Below are 17,578 nucleotides of genomic sequence, written 5' to 3' on the forward strand. Positions count from 1 at the left end.
TGCGAACTAATTAGCGCATTTTTCTCAGTTTGCATAGTGACTTGTATTTGCGAACTAATTAGCGCATTTTTACTACTTACTATTGTGACTTGTATTTGCGAACTAATTAGCGCATTTTTACTACTTACTATTGTGACTTGTATTTGCGAACTAATTAGCGCATTTTTCTCAGTTTGTTTATTAACTTGTATTTGCGAACTAATTAGCGCATTTTTAAATGCTTATTAATCCTGTAAAATTTTTTGTGGTTGCCCTTTCGCTTTTTTGGGAAACATTTCAACCCATTTTGATGTACTGTGTGCAATGTCGTTTTGCTCTTTGGCCAAATGTGTGTTTCGCATATTTTAAGTTTTGTCTAGCACAAAATTTAGAAACATAAATGCACAGAGTAAAATTTGTCAAATTATTTTTGTGATTAATTTCAGTTTGGACGTATCATGACAATACCCCGGCATGTAAGCAGCAATGGATGGTATCATCAAGCTAAGTTGTTCTTAATTTTCTTTTGGGGTGGGTCCAAAGCCTTACATTCCAATCTTGCCATTTCAGGTTGATCTTGGGCGGATTGTTCTGGCCATGCTCCCGGAAGCCGACCAACCTCAATCTCGTCCCAGGCGTAGGCATCGTAGGCGTGCAAGGCCCCAGATATTTCGAACACGTGTCACCCTTTTTGGAATGCCCGATGATGAGGTTTTAAGACGCTACCGTCTTCCTCCCAAAATCATCATAGACACTCTCTCATTAATAGAGAGTGATCTTGAGCGGCAAATTGACAGTCCAACAGCAATACCACCACTTACGCAAATTATGGCGGTGTTACATTTCTGTGCCTCAGGATCGTTTCAAACAACGGTGGGAATAGTGGCGGGCATCTCACAATCCTCCTTTTCCCGGATCCTGAGGGCAGTGATGGAGGCACTTTTCAAGCACCTCCATCATTTTATTCAAATGCCTTTGGATATGGGTGCCCTTAGTGTGGCCAAGGCCAATTTTTACCAAATAGCTGGCTTCCCACACATCATAGGGGTTGTGGATGGTACTCACATACCACTTCAGCCTCCAGCACGGCTGGAGGCCATATTTCGAAACAGGAAACACTATCACTCCCTGAATGTAATGGTGGTATGTGATGCCTCCCTCCAGATCCTGTCCCTGAATGCAAAATTACCAGGAAGTGCACATGACTCCTTCGTCATCCGGCAATCAGGGATATGGCACAAATTAACCAACCTACAAGCTGGTGATGCGTGGCTTCTGGGTAAGTGTAGACCTTTAGTACATAACAATGTTAAGCTTGATACACAGTGATCCTGATGTTGTCTATTCTTTTTCACAGGAGACAGTGGATACCCTTGCATGCCCTGGCTGCTCACTCCTTATTTGGCTCCCACACCAGGTCCACAAAGTGAGTTTAATACCGCACTTACAGCCACCAGGCAAGTGGTGGAGCGCTGTATTGGCCTTTTGGCGAGCTCATGTATTTGCCGGATATGGTTTCGAAAATTGTGGTCCTGTGTGGGATCTTTCACAACATCGCCATAAGGAGTGGTGTTCCAATGCAGCCAGAGGATGCCTTACCTGAGGATGGCCCCCCCGAGGTTGGTCGGAGGTCAGTATGTGGGGGGGCCATACGCGATGATGTGGTGGGCCGATATTTTAGGTAATTATTGACCAAACAACAGTGTGTATACCCAATGTGTTACGGTTTTTTAACGTTCATCTTTTTTTATATTAATTCTTGCACCATCTTCTGTTTGTTTACATAATCTTTGGCACTCCCACGATGACTACATCCTGCTACCCTTCAAAAACCTTTATGTTGAAACTTCGGGAATATATTCTGACACCAATATTGCAACGCCATTTTTTTGAAATCATGTGGGCATGGACCTTCGTCAACCAGTTCTTGATTTGTTGTGTGTTTGTTTCGTGTTTTTGGTATGTGGTGTATTTCTGATTATCACTGTGTGTTTTGTTTGTGAGTGACCACTTTGTATTTTGATTTCTGTTGTGAATAAATATTTGGAGAGTGTAATTTGTTTCCTTTTTGGGCACGTTAGAAGCAAGTGTAAACAAACTCCCAAACGTTAATTTTACCTAAGGGGTAACCCAGTAATGAAGCAAGTGGAGGTAAAATGTAATATGTTTTCGGGGTACTAACCAACACAACAAGGAATCCTGTACAATCAGTTGCCTTCGTAAGATTGTCCTAAGCAGTTTGGCCACCAAATAGGAACCTGAAAAATGGTGTAAACTATCATGTTGACCACCACAAAAAAGGAAAATGACATTGGTACTGGGAGGTGTTTCTTGTGCCTGTTTGCATTCAAAATACAACACACAATCTGTAGTGAGATTCTGTGGCAATCCTTGCTTGAAGAGTCTACTTATGTCACTATTTAAGAATCTTGGATTTACTCCAAACGCATGAGACAGAGCTTGATTTAAAACTGATTTATTATGAAACAAATCGAAAATAAAATAAAAAAAAAACTAATTCCTAAGGAGGACCAACAGATGGTCAAGGCCCTGCATAAGCCCGGTGACCTGCTCCCGCATACGGCCCACACAATTCACTAGCTCTTCCCGACGCCTCTGTTCCTCTGTGGGTGACAAAAGTTTGGGGATTAATAAATCGATAATGAAGCAACATTCTAAAAAAACACAAAACAAGCAAACCAAAACTTACAAGCTTGTGGGCCAAAAAAACATTACACGGATAAAACCCAGCACCCCAAAATGTCTAAGGGCAAAAATACAAGGGCCCTAAAAAAAGGCACACAGGTGTGATATGTGTATGGTGACATCAGCAGGAACAGGTAAAGACAACCCCCAAAAATACCCTAAGGCGACAGAAAGGCAAAAAAAATGGGGACGACACATGATTACATACAGTTTGTGGTGTCCAAAATAAACTTTAAAAACATACCGTTCTCCAAAACGACAGAGCCAGAAGCCACTCCCTGGACCACCTCGGAGGTGGCTACATTCCCCAACCCTAGGGGCAAGGTGTTTGAGGAATCCTGGGAGGGGGTATTTGGAGGAGGGACAGATGGAGGAGAGGGGGAATTGGGCTGGAGGGGAAGTAGGCCTGAAATTTCGGCCACAGGGTCTGGGGAGGAGGGGGTAATAGACGAATTGGGGGTTGGAGAGAGGGGCCGGGACCGGCGTCTTGTGTGGCGATGCCGCCGTAGTGTTTGCTGTGCCCCTAAAAAATGACAAAAATATTGTGGTTAGTTTCAACAGGAATCCAAAAAAAAAAAAAAATTACTCAATAGGACGGACATGAAAACATGCACATGCAGATATGACTACAATGACTAAATAGGACAGACATGAAAACATGCACATGCAGATATGACTACAATGACTCAATAGGACAGACATGAAAACATGCACATGCAGATATGACTACAATGACTCAATAGGACAGACATGAAAACATGCACATGCAGATATGACTACAATGACACAATAGGACAGACATGAAAACATGCACATGCAGATATGACTACAATGACTCAATAGGACAGACATGAAAACATGCACATGCAGATATGACTACAATGACTCAATAGGACAGACATGAAAACATGCACATGCAGATATGACTACAATGACTCAATAGGACAGACATGAAAACATGCACATGCAGATATGACTACAATGACTCAATAGGACAGACATGAAAACATGCACACGCAGTTAGGGCCCACAAGATAAACTTGAAAACCACAGTCCAGAACACTTACTTTCCGCAATCTGCATGCGAAAGCATGCCAGCAAGCGGGGCGTCCGACGGTGCAGGTCCGACCACCTGCGCTCCAGCTGGCCAATATGTCGGCGTGAGCCGAAGGAGCGCAGGCGTCGACGTACCTCCGCATATGCGGAACACTTGCGCCTGTTGGAGATGGGTGGAGGCTGACTGGTGATCCGCCTGTCCATCACCTCCGTCAGCACCAGCAGTTCGCGCCTGGTGAATGCGGCGGATCTCATGATGGCAATGGTGTTTTTTGGACAAAATATTTTTAATAAAGCACCCCAAAAAAATTTGATTGGCTAATGTATTTGGGAAATTAACAGGACAAATTCTATTGGTTAGTGTATGAGTCATGTGTTCGACAGGGCCACAAATCTCTTGAGAGTTATGATAGGCTTGATGCAGTGACATGCGTAAGCAAATTTAAATAAAGAAATGAACCACAGAAAAATTGTGGGGAGACAAACAAATAGAACAATTGTTTAATTGGGGCTAACATGTCTTTTGAACAATAAAAGCGAAGGTTTCAGCCGTACGTATTCTGCGAGCAAATACAAACACGGACAAGATTAAAGTTTATTGCATTGTGTTGAAAAAAAAAAAAAATTAAGCTAATTGATACATTGATTGCCATGATACGATTGAGGGAGGTAGGCCGAAAAAACGAGCAGGTAATCAGAATCTGACATTCCCACTTCCGGTTTGTACTTGTGCGTGCGTTCCCTTCAAGCCATTTCGGGGATGTACGCTCGCTATTTGGCACGCTCGTTAGTTAGAGGAGGGGTCGCCTGAGTTTGGGGCGGATTTTTAGCTGCGTACGAAAATACGAGCGAGTGCTTGAATTTAAATATTTTTTTACGTACGCCGAACGTGCGTACGCCCACTTGCGAGTGGGTCTGAATCAGGGCCATAGATTGTAAGCTCCACTAGGGCAGGGACAGGTGTGAATGGTAAAATATCTCTGTAAAGCGCTGCGGAATATGTGTGTGCTATATAAATAACTGATAATAAATAAATAAAACTGTCTGATATTAAAAACAATATTAATGTTATGTGATTCAAAAACATTTTTTTTTATTAAAATTGTGTTAGATAAGTTATAAATAAATATTCTTGACCTAATTCAATCATAAAAAATCCCAACAATTTTAGAGCAGTTAAGTGGATAATAGATTTTATCTTTATGATGTTAGTATTTTAAATGCTTTCTTAAGAAGCGAGCTGAGCGTCTGCAAACATGCATTAAGTAATTCATCTGGACTCATTTGGCTTTATTTGGATTCCTTATTTGGAGTATTTTCATATTTTCGTCTGGTTGGTATTAAAATTATTTAATAGCCAACTCATATTAGTTTATTCTATTTTACTATGATATAAACGGGATGGGTATGAGATGCCGGTGGTCGGGATGCTGCTGGTCAGAATACCGACAGTGGCATACAGATATTGAAGATCCCGACAGCGGTAGGTAAGTATGTAGAACTAACTCTTCCTCCCCGGTGCCTAAACCTAACCACCCTCCCTAGTGCCTAACCCTAATCTCCCCCTCCCCGCACCCTAAACCTAACCCTCCCCCTAGTGCCTAACACTAAGCCTAACCCTCCCCTAACCCCCGATACATACCTTCGGGATGCTGGCGGTCGGGATACTGTTGTCGGGATCCCAACGCTGTCGGGATTCCTGCACCGGTATTTAGACCGTCGGCTTCCCGCATGCCGGGATGCTGACTATGGCCCTCATTCAGAGCCGCTCGCTATTTGCGGTCGTTCGTTCTAAAACAAGGGGTGGCTATTCAAATGAACCGTTCGCTAATTGCGGTCTGTTCACGCCTCTAAGTCTGAACGAGCGAGCAAAACTTGCGGTTGTAATTTTGAAAAATACGCCCCCTGGCCGCTCGCATCCTACGTCATGTCCGCTATTTATTAGATTAATCGAGTACATCGAACAGCGTAAGAACTGCTCGCTATTCTTGTGGCTGGTTTTTTCAACCGCTATTTTGCGAGCAGTTCAGAGTAAAAAACAAAAAAAAAAGGGACGTGGTCAATGACGCTGCTGTATTAATTATGCACTCCCTTAAAACGCCCGTTTTGACCTTTAAGCACGCCTGCGATCTAATTCCACACCCCTGTTTTCAAGCACCTTCCCCTGTTACCACCCACATACGCCTCCCTCTGTCACTCAAAATAGCAGGCATTCGCTATATAGCGAACAAACGATTTTCGGCCGCACTGACTGGTTCTCGCATGCGTATTAAAATCTGTACGCATGCGCAGATGTGCGAACATCGGTCAGAACGAACGATCGGCCGCTTACGAGCGGCTCTGAATCAGGGCCTATATCCTGATGTAAACAACTAGCTATTTACACATGTTGGACGAGATGTACTAAACATCGCATCTGCGATGTGGTACATCCTACCACTTATCGGGTACATACTGTAACGGCGTTAATTACACAGGTATGTACTTAGAAATGCAATTAAAATCACAAAGGATAGTTCTACCGATATGAGCTGTCCTTTGCCATAGCTAGATGCTAGAGGGACTACCAGGTTTATTAGTCAGAAGTCTCTCTACACATGCGCAGAATGGCGCGCGCCGCTGCAGGGGACACTGGGAGGGATTGGATTCCTCTCAGAAGAAACCCGATAAGCCCATAGGCTTCTATTGGGTAATGCCATCTAAAGATGACGTTACCCACCAGGTCCAAGCTCTGGAATGTATTGCATTCAGGAACTTGGTACATATGGGAATTCGACCAAAAGGTTTTGGCTGCATTTTCTTGCTTAGTATATCCCGCCCTTTAGGAGGAGAAACAGACCAATTTGGTCACCTAATTGAGAATAATCTCTTTTCTCTACCTTCTTCCTTTAGATCTACTCACATATATTTTAATATAAATCCAATAAAAGTTAATTTTTAACTAACATTTTTTATTTCTACAATTTTTTGTAACTAAACATTGTACTTTATTTTGTAAATAAAATATTCTTTTTAGATTGCTAAAGACATACCATTGTTTCCGGGAACGCAGGCCTCTCCTCGCCCCCAAATGGCCGCGGCTTGTCAGTCAGGCTGAGGCTGTCGGGCATTGCAAGCGTGGTCATAAGACTTGTTCTGCACATGCGTGGAATGGGTCCTACGCATGCACCCACCATCGGGTTAGTACGTAAACCTTCAGGCCCTTAGTCACCTGTGGAAAAACATTCTTAAAGTAATGTATAACTGTACTAATTTACTGAGAAAAGCAGTAAACCAGAAACCACCTGATTTTTTCAGTGCTTTGTTCAGACAACTTGCAAGTCATTGAGAGCTGTCCATTGTTTATGTACTAAAATGAGTATTCGGTTTCCTGACCTGGTTGTTTTTTAATATTATTTATTGTAATAAGGCCTGATTCAGAGATGGAAGCTAAGTGCATCGCTGCTGTGTCTTTGGACGCAGCAACGATGCGATAATATGCTGACGCTGTAGGAGGCATCTGAGGACATCAGACATCCATTGTGTATATTGGGCCTGATTCAGCAAGGATTGCAATTGCAAAGCTGCACGCAGGGAGCTTTGCAATTGCGATCCTTGCTATAATGCAAATGCAGCAGGAGGTCGCAGACTGGGATCACCATCGTGACCATCGGTGGTCGATGGACACGATGGTGGACACGCCAGGCCTCCTGTCCACTCCCGGAAAATGGGACAGAAACACCCCGTTTCTGGGAACGCCTGCCGACCCCGCACCACTCCTTAAATGCCTCTGTCTGTCAATCAGGCAGAGACATTCATGGGTCTGCGTGCGACTACGCAGGACCCATTCTGCACACTTGCAGAATGGTTCCTGCGCATGCGCAGATTCCCGATATTCCTGATATCCTGAATCAGGCCCATTGTCCTAAAACGCTGCGACGCCCATTTTGCATAGCTGAGCAATGCTCAAATGCGCTGGTGAGACTGATATCTCCACCATCAACGCATCATTGATTCCTCGAGCAGCCCTTGCCTGGCACCGATTCTACCTTGTAACTTTTGCAAAATATGTCCTCTGAAGCTGCGGTGCTGTGGAAGAAAATGCAGCCCCATGCCAGAATACACCATAACACTCCCATAACACACCCATGTCACCTCTTATTTTTGCGAAGGATTTAGGTCACATCCCAGTTTCCACCAGGACTGTCCCATGGATCGCAGAAGTCATTTCAAGCAATAGCGATGTCGTACACAAATGCGTACGCCATCGCACACGTTGGCTCACGAGTGTACGGTAAGGGTGTTCTAAACTCTTACTACATGCGCATTGACAAAACATGGCTCATCTGCACAAACATTGGCACTGTGTGCACCCTAAATGTCACCCAAAATGATGGTCACCTAGTGATGGCCACCGATGGCTCTACCATCAATGGTGAATGGGTTTAAACCATTGGCATAGACTATCGAGGGTTTCAGTGCTGGGCAGACTTAAAAAAAATGGTCCACCACCGTTGATGTTTTTCAACATCGGGAAAACACTGATGGTGCAGCATTGGTGACTCGCCATCAATATTATTGTTTATTTATATAGTGCCACACTGTACAGAGAATGTTTGTCATTCCCATTGATGCTTACCAACACCCGGCACACACATACTAGAGTTCATATTTAGTCAGCAGTTAATTAAGAGCATTTAGGGGTCTATTTATCATGAAATATTTGAGGCATATTCTGCTACTGCCCCTCCATTTTTGGCACAGTTGCTACCCGCATACTTTTCTATGGGGGATGCTGTTAGATTTACCAAGTTCCAGAGTGTTCGAGAGTTTCGTCGTCAAGGCTTACGCCATCTGAAGATGGCGTAAACCGCTGTAGCCCATGGGCTACACTTTGCTATAATTACCGGGAGAGGGCTCCATGTGGGGTCAGCATACCGGACATGCACAGGCTCCCCGGCACGAGTGAAGAGACTGATGATGCGGTCACTTCACTCCTAGCACATTGCAGAGATGGACCTCTTTTGGAGCCCCTTTCTCTGCGGGTTCAATTTGATGCATTCATTATTGATCCTGCAATGCGACCATGGGTTCTAATATCGTGCCCAGATCGCATTGCAAATGCGATTATTAATAAATGGGCCCCTTAAGCTCCACACGGCCCGGGTCAGGAATCACACACATGACCCCATAGCTGTGAAGCGGTATTGCTAACCATCAGTGGCAATTGCAAGGTGGGGGCTGCAGCCCTTACCAAAGCTGCTGGGGTGGGGGTGTGTGCTGTTTAAACAATAAAAATAAGTCTACCCAGTTCCAAACTCTGCTGCAGAGGATCGTTAAACTCACCAGGGATCAGCTGGGTCTCTGAGTGATTAACAAGAGCGCCGGTTTAGCATGCGCCAAGATTCTTGTGTCAGCTAGCTCCAGCGGTGAAGGAGAAAAAAAATATTAGTTGTACTGTATGGCATGGGCACGCGTCACAAGGAGTGCGACCACTCAAAAAGGGAGTGTGTCAGCCACCGATTTCTCATCATATTGGAATTATTCCTCTCCATTCCATTCCAAATATACCTTACCTATATGGTGGTTTCTCTGTAATGGGGAACCTTGAAGAAACTGATCCTCCCTGTCTTCAGTTGGTGTTTACTAATCATGTAGGAGTTCCCATGGCCCAGAAGATGCCTGTTTGTGTTGGAATATAACCAATCTCATCATCATACACCAGAGAATCAATCATACTCGTGCTCCCTGCACCATCACTCTAACCTCTTGTCTTTACAGACTCCTGTCCCTTGTCTCTGCAGCTTCCTGCCTCTTGCCCCATCACTCCACTCTCCTGTCTTTCCAACCTGCCCCCTGAGGGACCCACTTCCCTGGGTCCCTCAGCCTCCCTCTCACCTTGTGTCTCCCAGCCTCCCTCTCCTTGTCTCTCAGCCTCCCCATCTGCATCTTTCAGCCCCACCCTGTGCATCTCTCAGCCTCCCCCTCTGTGTCTCCCAGCCTCCCCCTGTGTCTCCCAGCGTCACTGAGCCCAACCCAGTGCAGCCCACACTTACTTCTTCCTGCTGCTGCTCTGTCTTAGTGCTGGCGGATCGGCTCCTCTCTTCAGTGTCCAGTGGTGCAACGTCATGACACATAGACAAAAGCAACTTTATTGTTCTGTCCACCGGTTTGTCCCGTTTTAATGTCAGATATGGAAACATAACAGACTGTGTGTCTCGCTGGCGGTAAGGTGGTAGGAGGTACGGCGTACCAGCTACATATTTCTTAATGGTACGCGGTACTGCCATATGTTTACAGTTGGCTAGCTTCCTTTGGCCAAAATTAACCAATGGGAGTTAGCTGACACAGGTGTATAGGGGTGGGGCATTATGCCGTGCCTGTCAGTCACACATAGACCCAGCTGATCCTTCCCCAGTGAGTTTAATAATCATTCCATGGCAGCAGCGTTTGGAGCAGTCTTCACTTTATTGTTTAAACAACAATCCCCCTGTCAGTTTTAGTAAGGGCCGCAGCCCCCACCACCCAACCGTCACTGCTAACCACTGTGTCACAGTGCTTTCCATTATACCTATATGCAATGTTTGAAAGTAAAAAGAAAAACTAAATGTGTTCATTTGTCCCTGGACCGTATAAAAGGCCTGATTCAGAGAGGGATGTAGTGTCAATATTTACGCAGTTGAGCAATGTTTTGCTAATGTGTATGCGCGAAAAGTCTAGGAAACCCTTACTGCGCATATGTGAACCCAAGCGTTCTGATTGAGAAGGTATTTGCGTTTCCTGGGCATATCACGGTGGAGACTGGGAGGTTACCTGAAGTGATCGGAAATAAAGGGGCCCTTACATAGGCATTATTATGTGAGTGTAACGGGCATGTCTGGGAACGCGGCTGCACTCCCAATCACAAATCCACAGCTTCAGACGCCATGTTTAGTTGGATTAGAGGAGAGTAGCTAGAGTAGACCCTAGGCTACTGCTAATGTTGATGGTGCGACAAATGTTGCATCGATATTGGAGTGTTTACAATCTCCATCACAAAAGCACAGACCACGCAGCCTGACAGTGGGCGTCTCAGCGCTCTTACACTCCATCACACAAAGGGAAGCCTGAGATTAGCATATTCCCGCAGCCGCTATTGCGAGAGCTGCTGCATTACCAACCATGTCTCTGAATCAGGCCCAAAGTACACACATCCGGTATTCCCACACTAACCTAGCTTATCACGCGTGGGGGGATTCAATTACGCGCAGGACTTACCATGGAGCTATTCAATTACTGCCCGCGGTGCACTCAATACGAATTTCTGTTCGCACCCTCCTGAAATTCGTGTTAAGTGAACCCTTGTGGCTCAACGTGGACTTACTGCGTGCTGTAACTGCATAGCTCCGGGCACTTAACCTGGAATCTATGCCTTACTGTGCGTTAGCTTTAGTACTTACTGTGGGAAATAATTAAATAAGGTAAGTCCCGTGGGTAACTGACTCCCCCCACCCCTTTATGGAATAAATATGTGGGACAGCATTATTTTAGTGCTATTCAATTGTGTGTGACGGCCCACAGAGGTGTGCAGGAAAACTGGTCATAAATGATAACGTATTCTACCTCGATGTACGCAGCCAAACATGGCGAAGATTTGAATATTGGAATTTGATTAAATGTGACTTGTGGAAGAATCATGGAAAGGGACTTTTGTTCCCTCATGTTTCCTTTTGTCCTCTATATAATGCACACACAATAAAAATACAGTGTATTTATTCCACCTCTGTACAAAAATGAAAACCTACCTGTCATAAATAACATATAAAATTGACTAGGAAATTAAATAGCTATATTCCATGGAACAGGGACATCAACAATATGTGAAATGTGTTTGGTCATGAAGCAAATAGTTCTGTGATCATTAAAATGTTTAATGTGACCTTAAAATGAATACACACTTTTGTTTCCTCCTTGTTAATCAAAAGAATAATAACATTTACTCTTACCTCTTACTCTTACTGGACAATGAATGACAATCATACTGGGCAACTTCTGCTCTTAAGAAAGAAATATCCTGGTCTCTGTATATTAAATGTAGTATTTGTATCTATTTTTACAGCACTTCCATTCCCGGTGTGTGTGCCATTTCCATCCAGAGGGATGCCGTGTCGGAGCCAGACCAGTAACCTCTTAAAGTTGATCAACTTTGGTGTAGATTATGAATTTGGTCTGGGGCGATGTCCTTGTGCTGAGGGCCTGGTGTGCACCAGTAAAGGGTAAGATTGATATTAAGACATTTAGAACTGACACTTATAAAATGCATCACTACCAACTGCAAATCATACAACATATTTAGGGGGAATTTCAATTACTGGCGGCGTAGTGCTGTGTACATCACCGATAATAACCATACTCCAAAACTGCAGAGTTCTCTTCACTCCTCTATGGTTGCCAAGGAAAAATCTAAGATGCTGGTGGTTGCGAGGTGACAGAGAAATGGTCAGAACGCCCATCATTAGTAATTGAACACCCTCACCAGCTATAATTTAAAATGTGACTTGTTTTGCACTTGAATTGGTTTATGGACATTTAATTTCCAATTGTAAAGCGCAATAGAATATGATAGTGTTATATATTAGTAAATGTTAATAAATAAATAATTGCAATCAAGATGCATACTTATACTGCGATTTCAGCTGGACTTCAATTAAAACAGAGATTTAGGGGCATATTCAATTAGGTGCGAAAAGCCCCGTACTTTTCGCATGCCGGACTTTTCGCCGACATCGCTGGTTTTCCATGTGGAAAAGTATCACGCTCGTCCCCGCGTATACCCGTATTCATTAGAAATCAGAGAAAACAGAACCCGGCGAATTCGGACCTGGCAAAAAATCCTGTCAGATTTGGAGAAATCAGCCTGACAGACCCCAAAAGATGCACTGACATTGGGGATCACTATAGGTACCCCCAAATAGGCCTGCTGAAGGTATTCGGGGTACTTGAATGATCTCAATAGCTGCTGATTAGCGTCTTTGCATAAGTGGTGAAGAATAGCATTTAGCAGTTTTTTTTCCAGAAAATAAGTAGTCCCAGCAAAATTGGGGTACATGAAAATGGGTGCTAGCATATTTTAAAGTTGCTTAAGTGAAGTTTTAAAAACTGTAACAAATCCACCTGCCGCAACCATCTTCAATTTTAAAAACACCTGGGGCATACTTGGGGACCCCCTTGGAGTCTATTGTACTAGTTTTTAAGTTTGTCCCCCAACTTTGTATTTTTTCACCCCCTTATTTCAAAGTCATTTTTTGGGGTGTTCTTAAGTATTTTTAAAACAATTTTTACACAGTTTACCTTTGGGGGGCTGTCCCAAGGGTGCAGGGTGGTTCCCGCAAGTTTGCACCCCAAAACCCAATTCTGCACTTTTTTCAACAGCTTTCAGAGGCAAATCTTTTTCGCCTATTCCAATGCATTGACTTTTCGCACCGGCGAAAAGTCTTTGGAATTGAATACGGGGATAAGTTTTCACCTGGCGAAATTACGTCACCGGCGATACTTTTCCACAGAAACTGACTTTTCGCACCTAATTGAATATGCCCCATAGGGGTAAATTTACTAAAGTGAGAGTTTTTAGAAGTGAGTTTTAGAAAAGATGTTGCCCATAGCAACCAATCAGATTCTAGCTATTATCTTCTTGCTATGGGCAACATCTCTTTTAAAACTCACTTCTAAAAACTCTCACTTTAGTAAATTTACCCCTTAAAGTATATAGATTTGGGCCTGATTCAGCAGGGATTGCAACTGCAAGTACGCACGTAATTGGCCAATTGTTGCGTTTTGCACATGCATATGCATCACAGTGCCCGTGCACAAAGTCTCCACTGCGATCGGGACTGTGATTGCAGTGACTACACAGACCCATCGCAGAATGATTGAGAGAAAGTACCAATTGGGGGTGGTGATTGGGGAGTGGTCAGTGAAACGCAGACTTGCCAGTGCGTTTGAACGCCACTGCAGGGGCGTGCATAAATTAGCCACTGCGATGCCATATGCAGCTTGGGCTTGCACTGCGGCTGCAATGCTACTTGATATTACCGATGGGTTCACAGTCTTGCTAAGTGTTACGGATGTGTGTAAGATAAAACGGGCGTCCTTATATGAGGCTGCGTATTGCATTGCGATTGCAATCATTAGCATATCATCGCAGTGAGACTGCGTGCGGGATCGCTGTTGCGATCTGTACTGAATCAGGCCCATAGTGGGTAATTTTCAGTGTTGTCAATATTCCTTTGCTCTTTCATTTTCCTGTAGAAACCTAGTTTCCACCTGCGAGAAACCAGATGAAGTGATCGATTTCACAAATTACAGAGGAGATTCTCTTTTCCCACCACTGGTCCGCAGAGACGATGAGATAGCGTACTATGATACGGATCTCGTCCCGTGGCCTTCCCAGGATGAACAGTTACCATTCCTAGACTTTCCCAGGGCAGCCGAAGAGAGCGAGAGGGAGGCACGAAATGCTTTGAACATGCTCAGCGTGGATATAGGTGATAATTTGGAGGATGAGAGTCTGCACTTTGACGACCATGTAGATGAACCAGCTGATCCAAGTCCGGATGATTTCCAAGAACTTAGACAACTAGCAACTGACATGGGCCAATATTTTGGTCCTGGGTTCTACTAAATGGTTCTTATTTTACAGCTGTGATATTTAAGTTCCCTTTTATTGAATTTTGATGTAATTTTTATTGGTTTTCTTTTCAGAATAAAATTATTTCAATAATATTGAGAATTATATGATATTTCAGGCACACTCGTCCATTTCACACATGACATGAATGAATTAGCATAAAGTCGCAGGCGCAACTGCAGCAAAAGATGCGCAAACACGGTCACCGCTGCATTCATCTCAGAATCTGTGGGATGCAATACCGCTAGTAAAATGCCACTGTCCCGCTGAATAAAATTACTGAGTGGGCACCATGATCTGTTGGGAAGGAGGAGGGGAGTTAAGGGTGGAGGGGGCATGATAAAGTGTGTGAAGGAATGTGGCCTCAGCGTGAATACAAAATGCGCCCACAGTTGCTGTGCCGCCCCACAAAGCGGTGATGCACAATTGAGGAAATATGGGTTCTTTGCTTCCTAGCTCTTGTAAATTAAAATAATAAACTCTTAAGCTGGCCATACACCTGCACGATTTCGGGCCGATTGCCCGATTTTCAACGAGTCATATGATGGATCTTGTGAAAATCGTGTATACGATCCAATGTGCGCTCCGGCTGCTCCTATAATCGGATCTTATGATCATATGTGCAGCCCATATGTTCCATCCTATCGTGTGTAGATCATGCCGTTTATTTTGTTCATGCGATCCATCATGCGGCAATTCAAATAATTTCAATGACTGTTTCCCTAATGAGTGTGTGAGGCACAGGATCGATCATACGACAGTTCCTGTGCTAAGAAAAACAACAAATATGCTGCCGGAACTGCCAGGGAGCTCCGGGGAGTCAGATGCTGAATCGGAACGTATGCTGGTCACAGTGGCGTATCTATAATGGGTGCAGTGTGTGCGGGGCACCGTACACACTGCACCCATATTTTATTTAAATTTACCTGTGCAGAACGCCATTTTCCGGCGTTCTGCACATGCGCAGTAGACGCCGGGCACACTCTAGTGCCCGGAGTCTACTAATGCTCCGTTGGCTGGCCAGCCGCGTCAGTCAGCTGCCAGCCACCAGGGAGAGAGGAGGGGGCCCCGCACGAGGAGTGCACATGGGCCCGCTCCTCTCTTAAAACACCACTGGCCGGTCGTGCAGGTGTATGGCCAGCATTACAGTACCTGGCTGGCAAGTCTGTAGGCCAGACGCACTAATATCTGATGAAGCATGCTGTCACAGCTCCACTGTTTCCCAAGGGCAAATGCTTGCTTTTTGAAAAAGAAAGCAAAAAAAAAAAATTGTCACAATCAACCAACGTTAGACACTCTTGTGATGATATGTTTGTTGTTTGAATCCCTTATGTGTCTATTATGTATTTATTCAAAGGCACTGTGAAATTCCTGTATTGCCTGCACAATACACAAGGGGGCAATTGAATTAAGGATGATGGCTGCAAGCTCCAGAGGGGAAACAGTCGGGAAGCCGATGGACGGAATCCTGACCGCCGGCTTCTCGACTGTATAATCTCGGCAAGGGTTAAATGACAGGCGTCGAAATCCCAACGCCTGTCATTTTCCCTACGCTGGGAGCCCAACACCCAGCTTACCGATTGAAGGTAAGACAGGCGCGGACAGCCACGGGGGGGGAGGGTTAAGTTTAGGGTTCCCGGGGAGGACTTAGGGTTAGGCACTCCCCCGGGAGGTTAGGTTTAGGCTAGGGGAAGGGGGGGTTAGGGTTAGGCACCCCCAGGGGGAGGTTAGGGTTAGGCATTTCTCCGGGGGACTTAGGTTTAGGCGGCGGGGAAAGGGTGGTCAGGTTTAGGCACTTAGGGGGGAGGTTAGGGTTAGGCACCCCTAAGGGAGAGTTAGAGTTAGGGGGTAGAATAGGTTAGTGAGTACTTACCTTCGACGATCGGGATTTTCACTGTTGCCGGTATGACGCTGTCAGGATTTGTAAATCATACTGAATCCCTCCAGAGAAACAGTCAGAATGCTAGCATATCAACATTGTACATTTTCCCTCTCACCCCATAGAGATACTGTACACTGGAAACTGAAATGTTGGCGTATCATAATAATGCAGCCACACATTGCACTGCCTCCAACGTGTATGTTCTAAATAAGGGAAACAAAATAATTAGTACAGCTTTCCTCACATGATTTTCAGTCCAAACACGCAAAACTGTTTTGCAATTTAATCAACCAGCTACAAATGTTGAAGTAGGTACCTGCAACTATTTAAGCTAACAGCTCTTGTTTTGTGAAACTATATGAGTTATGGGGCACAACCACTAGCAGACTAAAAAACGACTGCACGATTACGACATTGTAATCGTGCAGTCGTTTCTCAGTCTGTGCTGTGCCTACACTGACCGTTCAGTCGTTCAGTGTAGGCATATCAATCATCCCCTACCATGCTCAACCTGACTTTATCGTCAGGTTGTCCAGCATGTTCGGCCGATGATTGATGTCGGAAACGACCAGTGGGAGCGCTGGTTGTTTCCGACATAAATGTGCACGATTTGTGCACAATTACTGAGCGATTGCAAGATTACGATGTCGTAATCGTGCAATCGCTCAGTATTATCGGCATGTGGATGTGCGCCTTTAGTGTTTTATTAGAAAACATATATATTATATTATGGAAATTGCTTCAATAGAATTCAGGAGAACAATTGATTAAAAGTAGTGGTCAGTTTTGGGGATGCTTTACTCCATAGCTTTTGATCATGATTGCATTACAAGTAAAAATTATTGCATGTGGGGCAGCTTTAGTTCCAGAGAAACATCCTTCTCATCACTTCTCTGTACATAGGAAATATATGAAGCTTTTATATTAATAATACATTTCCAAATTTACTCGTATGTTATACTTACCTACCAACAGTCATGAATTTTTTAGACCAAAGATTTTCATGTAAGTTATAGGATCTTCTCTTTCCCGGGAAACAGTCTGCAGTTATCATGCAGATTTTGGGTGTGATGCCTCCAGCTTGTTTGACAGTAAAATTATAACTTTCTTTTGCTAACAATTTCTACTGGGGAGGTGCCACAATTACTCTGACAGACCTGCAGCGTGTCTCAGCCAAGCCCCACCCCAATTCAGAAGTTCCAAATGTTGGGTGACATGATATATTAAAATAATATTTCATTAGCCAGTAGTAGAACAGACCAGGGGGTATATATACTATAGTGAGAGTTTTTAGAAGTGGAGATGTTGCC

At 44.3% G+C, this 17,578-nt stretch overlaps 1 protein-coding gene across 1 annotated transcript in view; it reads left to right on the forward strand.

Moving 5' to 3' along the window:
* LOC148501053 (uncharacterized) overlaps positions 1-15,999 on the forward strand; it is a 34,566-nt gene extending 18,567 nt beyond the window's left edge. The window contains exons 5-6 of the mRNA XM_088450980.1: positions 11,819-11,975; positions 14,008-15,999. Of these exons, the coding sequence (XP_088307106.1) occupies positions 11,819-11,975; positions 14,008-14,380 (530 nt within the window). The 3' untranslated portion in view covers positions 14,381-15,999. The remainder of the gene's footprint in view (positions 1-11,818; positions 11,976-14,007) is intronic.
* Positions 16,000-17,578: the final 1,579 nt, after the last annotated feature.

The sequence above is a fragment of the Taudactylus pleione genome, unplaced genomic scaffold, assembly GCF_031769625.1.
Source record: "Taudactylus pleione unplaced genomic scaffold, aTauple2 ptg000535l, whole genome shotgun sequence".
In the NCBI taxonomy this organism is placed as follows: domain Eukaryota; kingdom Metazoa; phylum Chordata; class Amphibia; order Anura; family Myobatrachidae; genus Taudactylus; species Taudactylus pleione.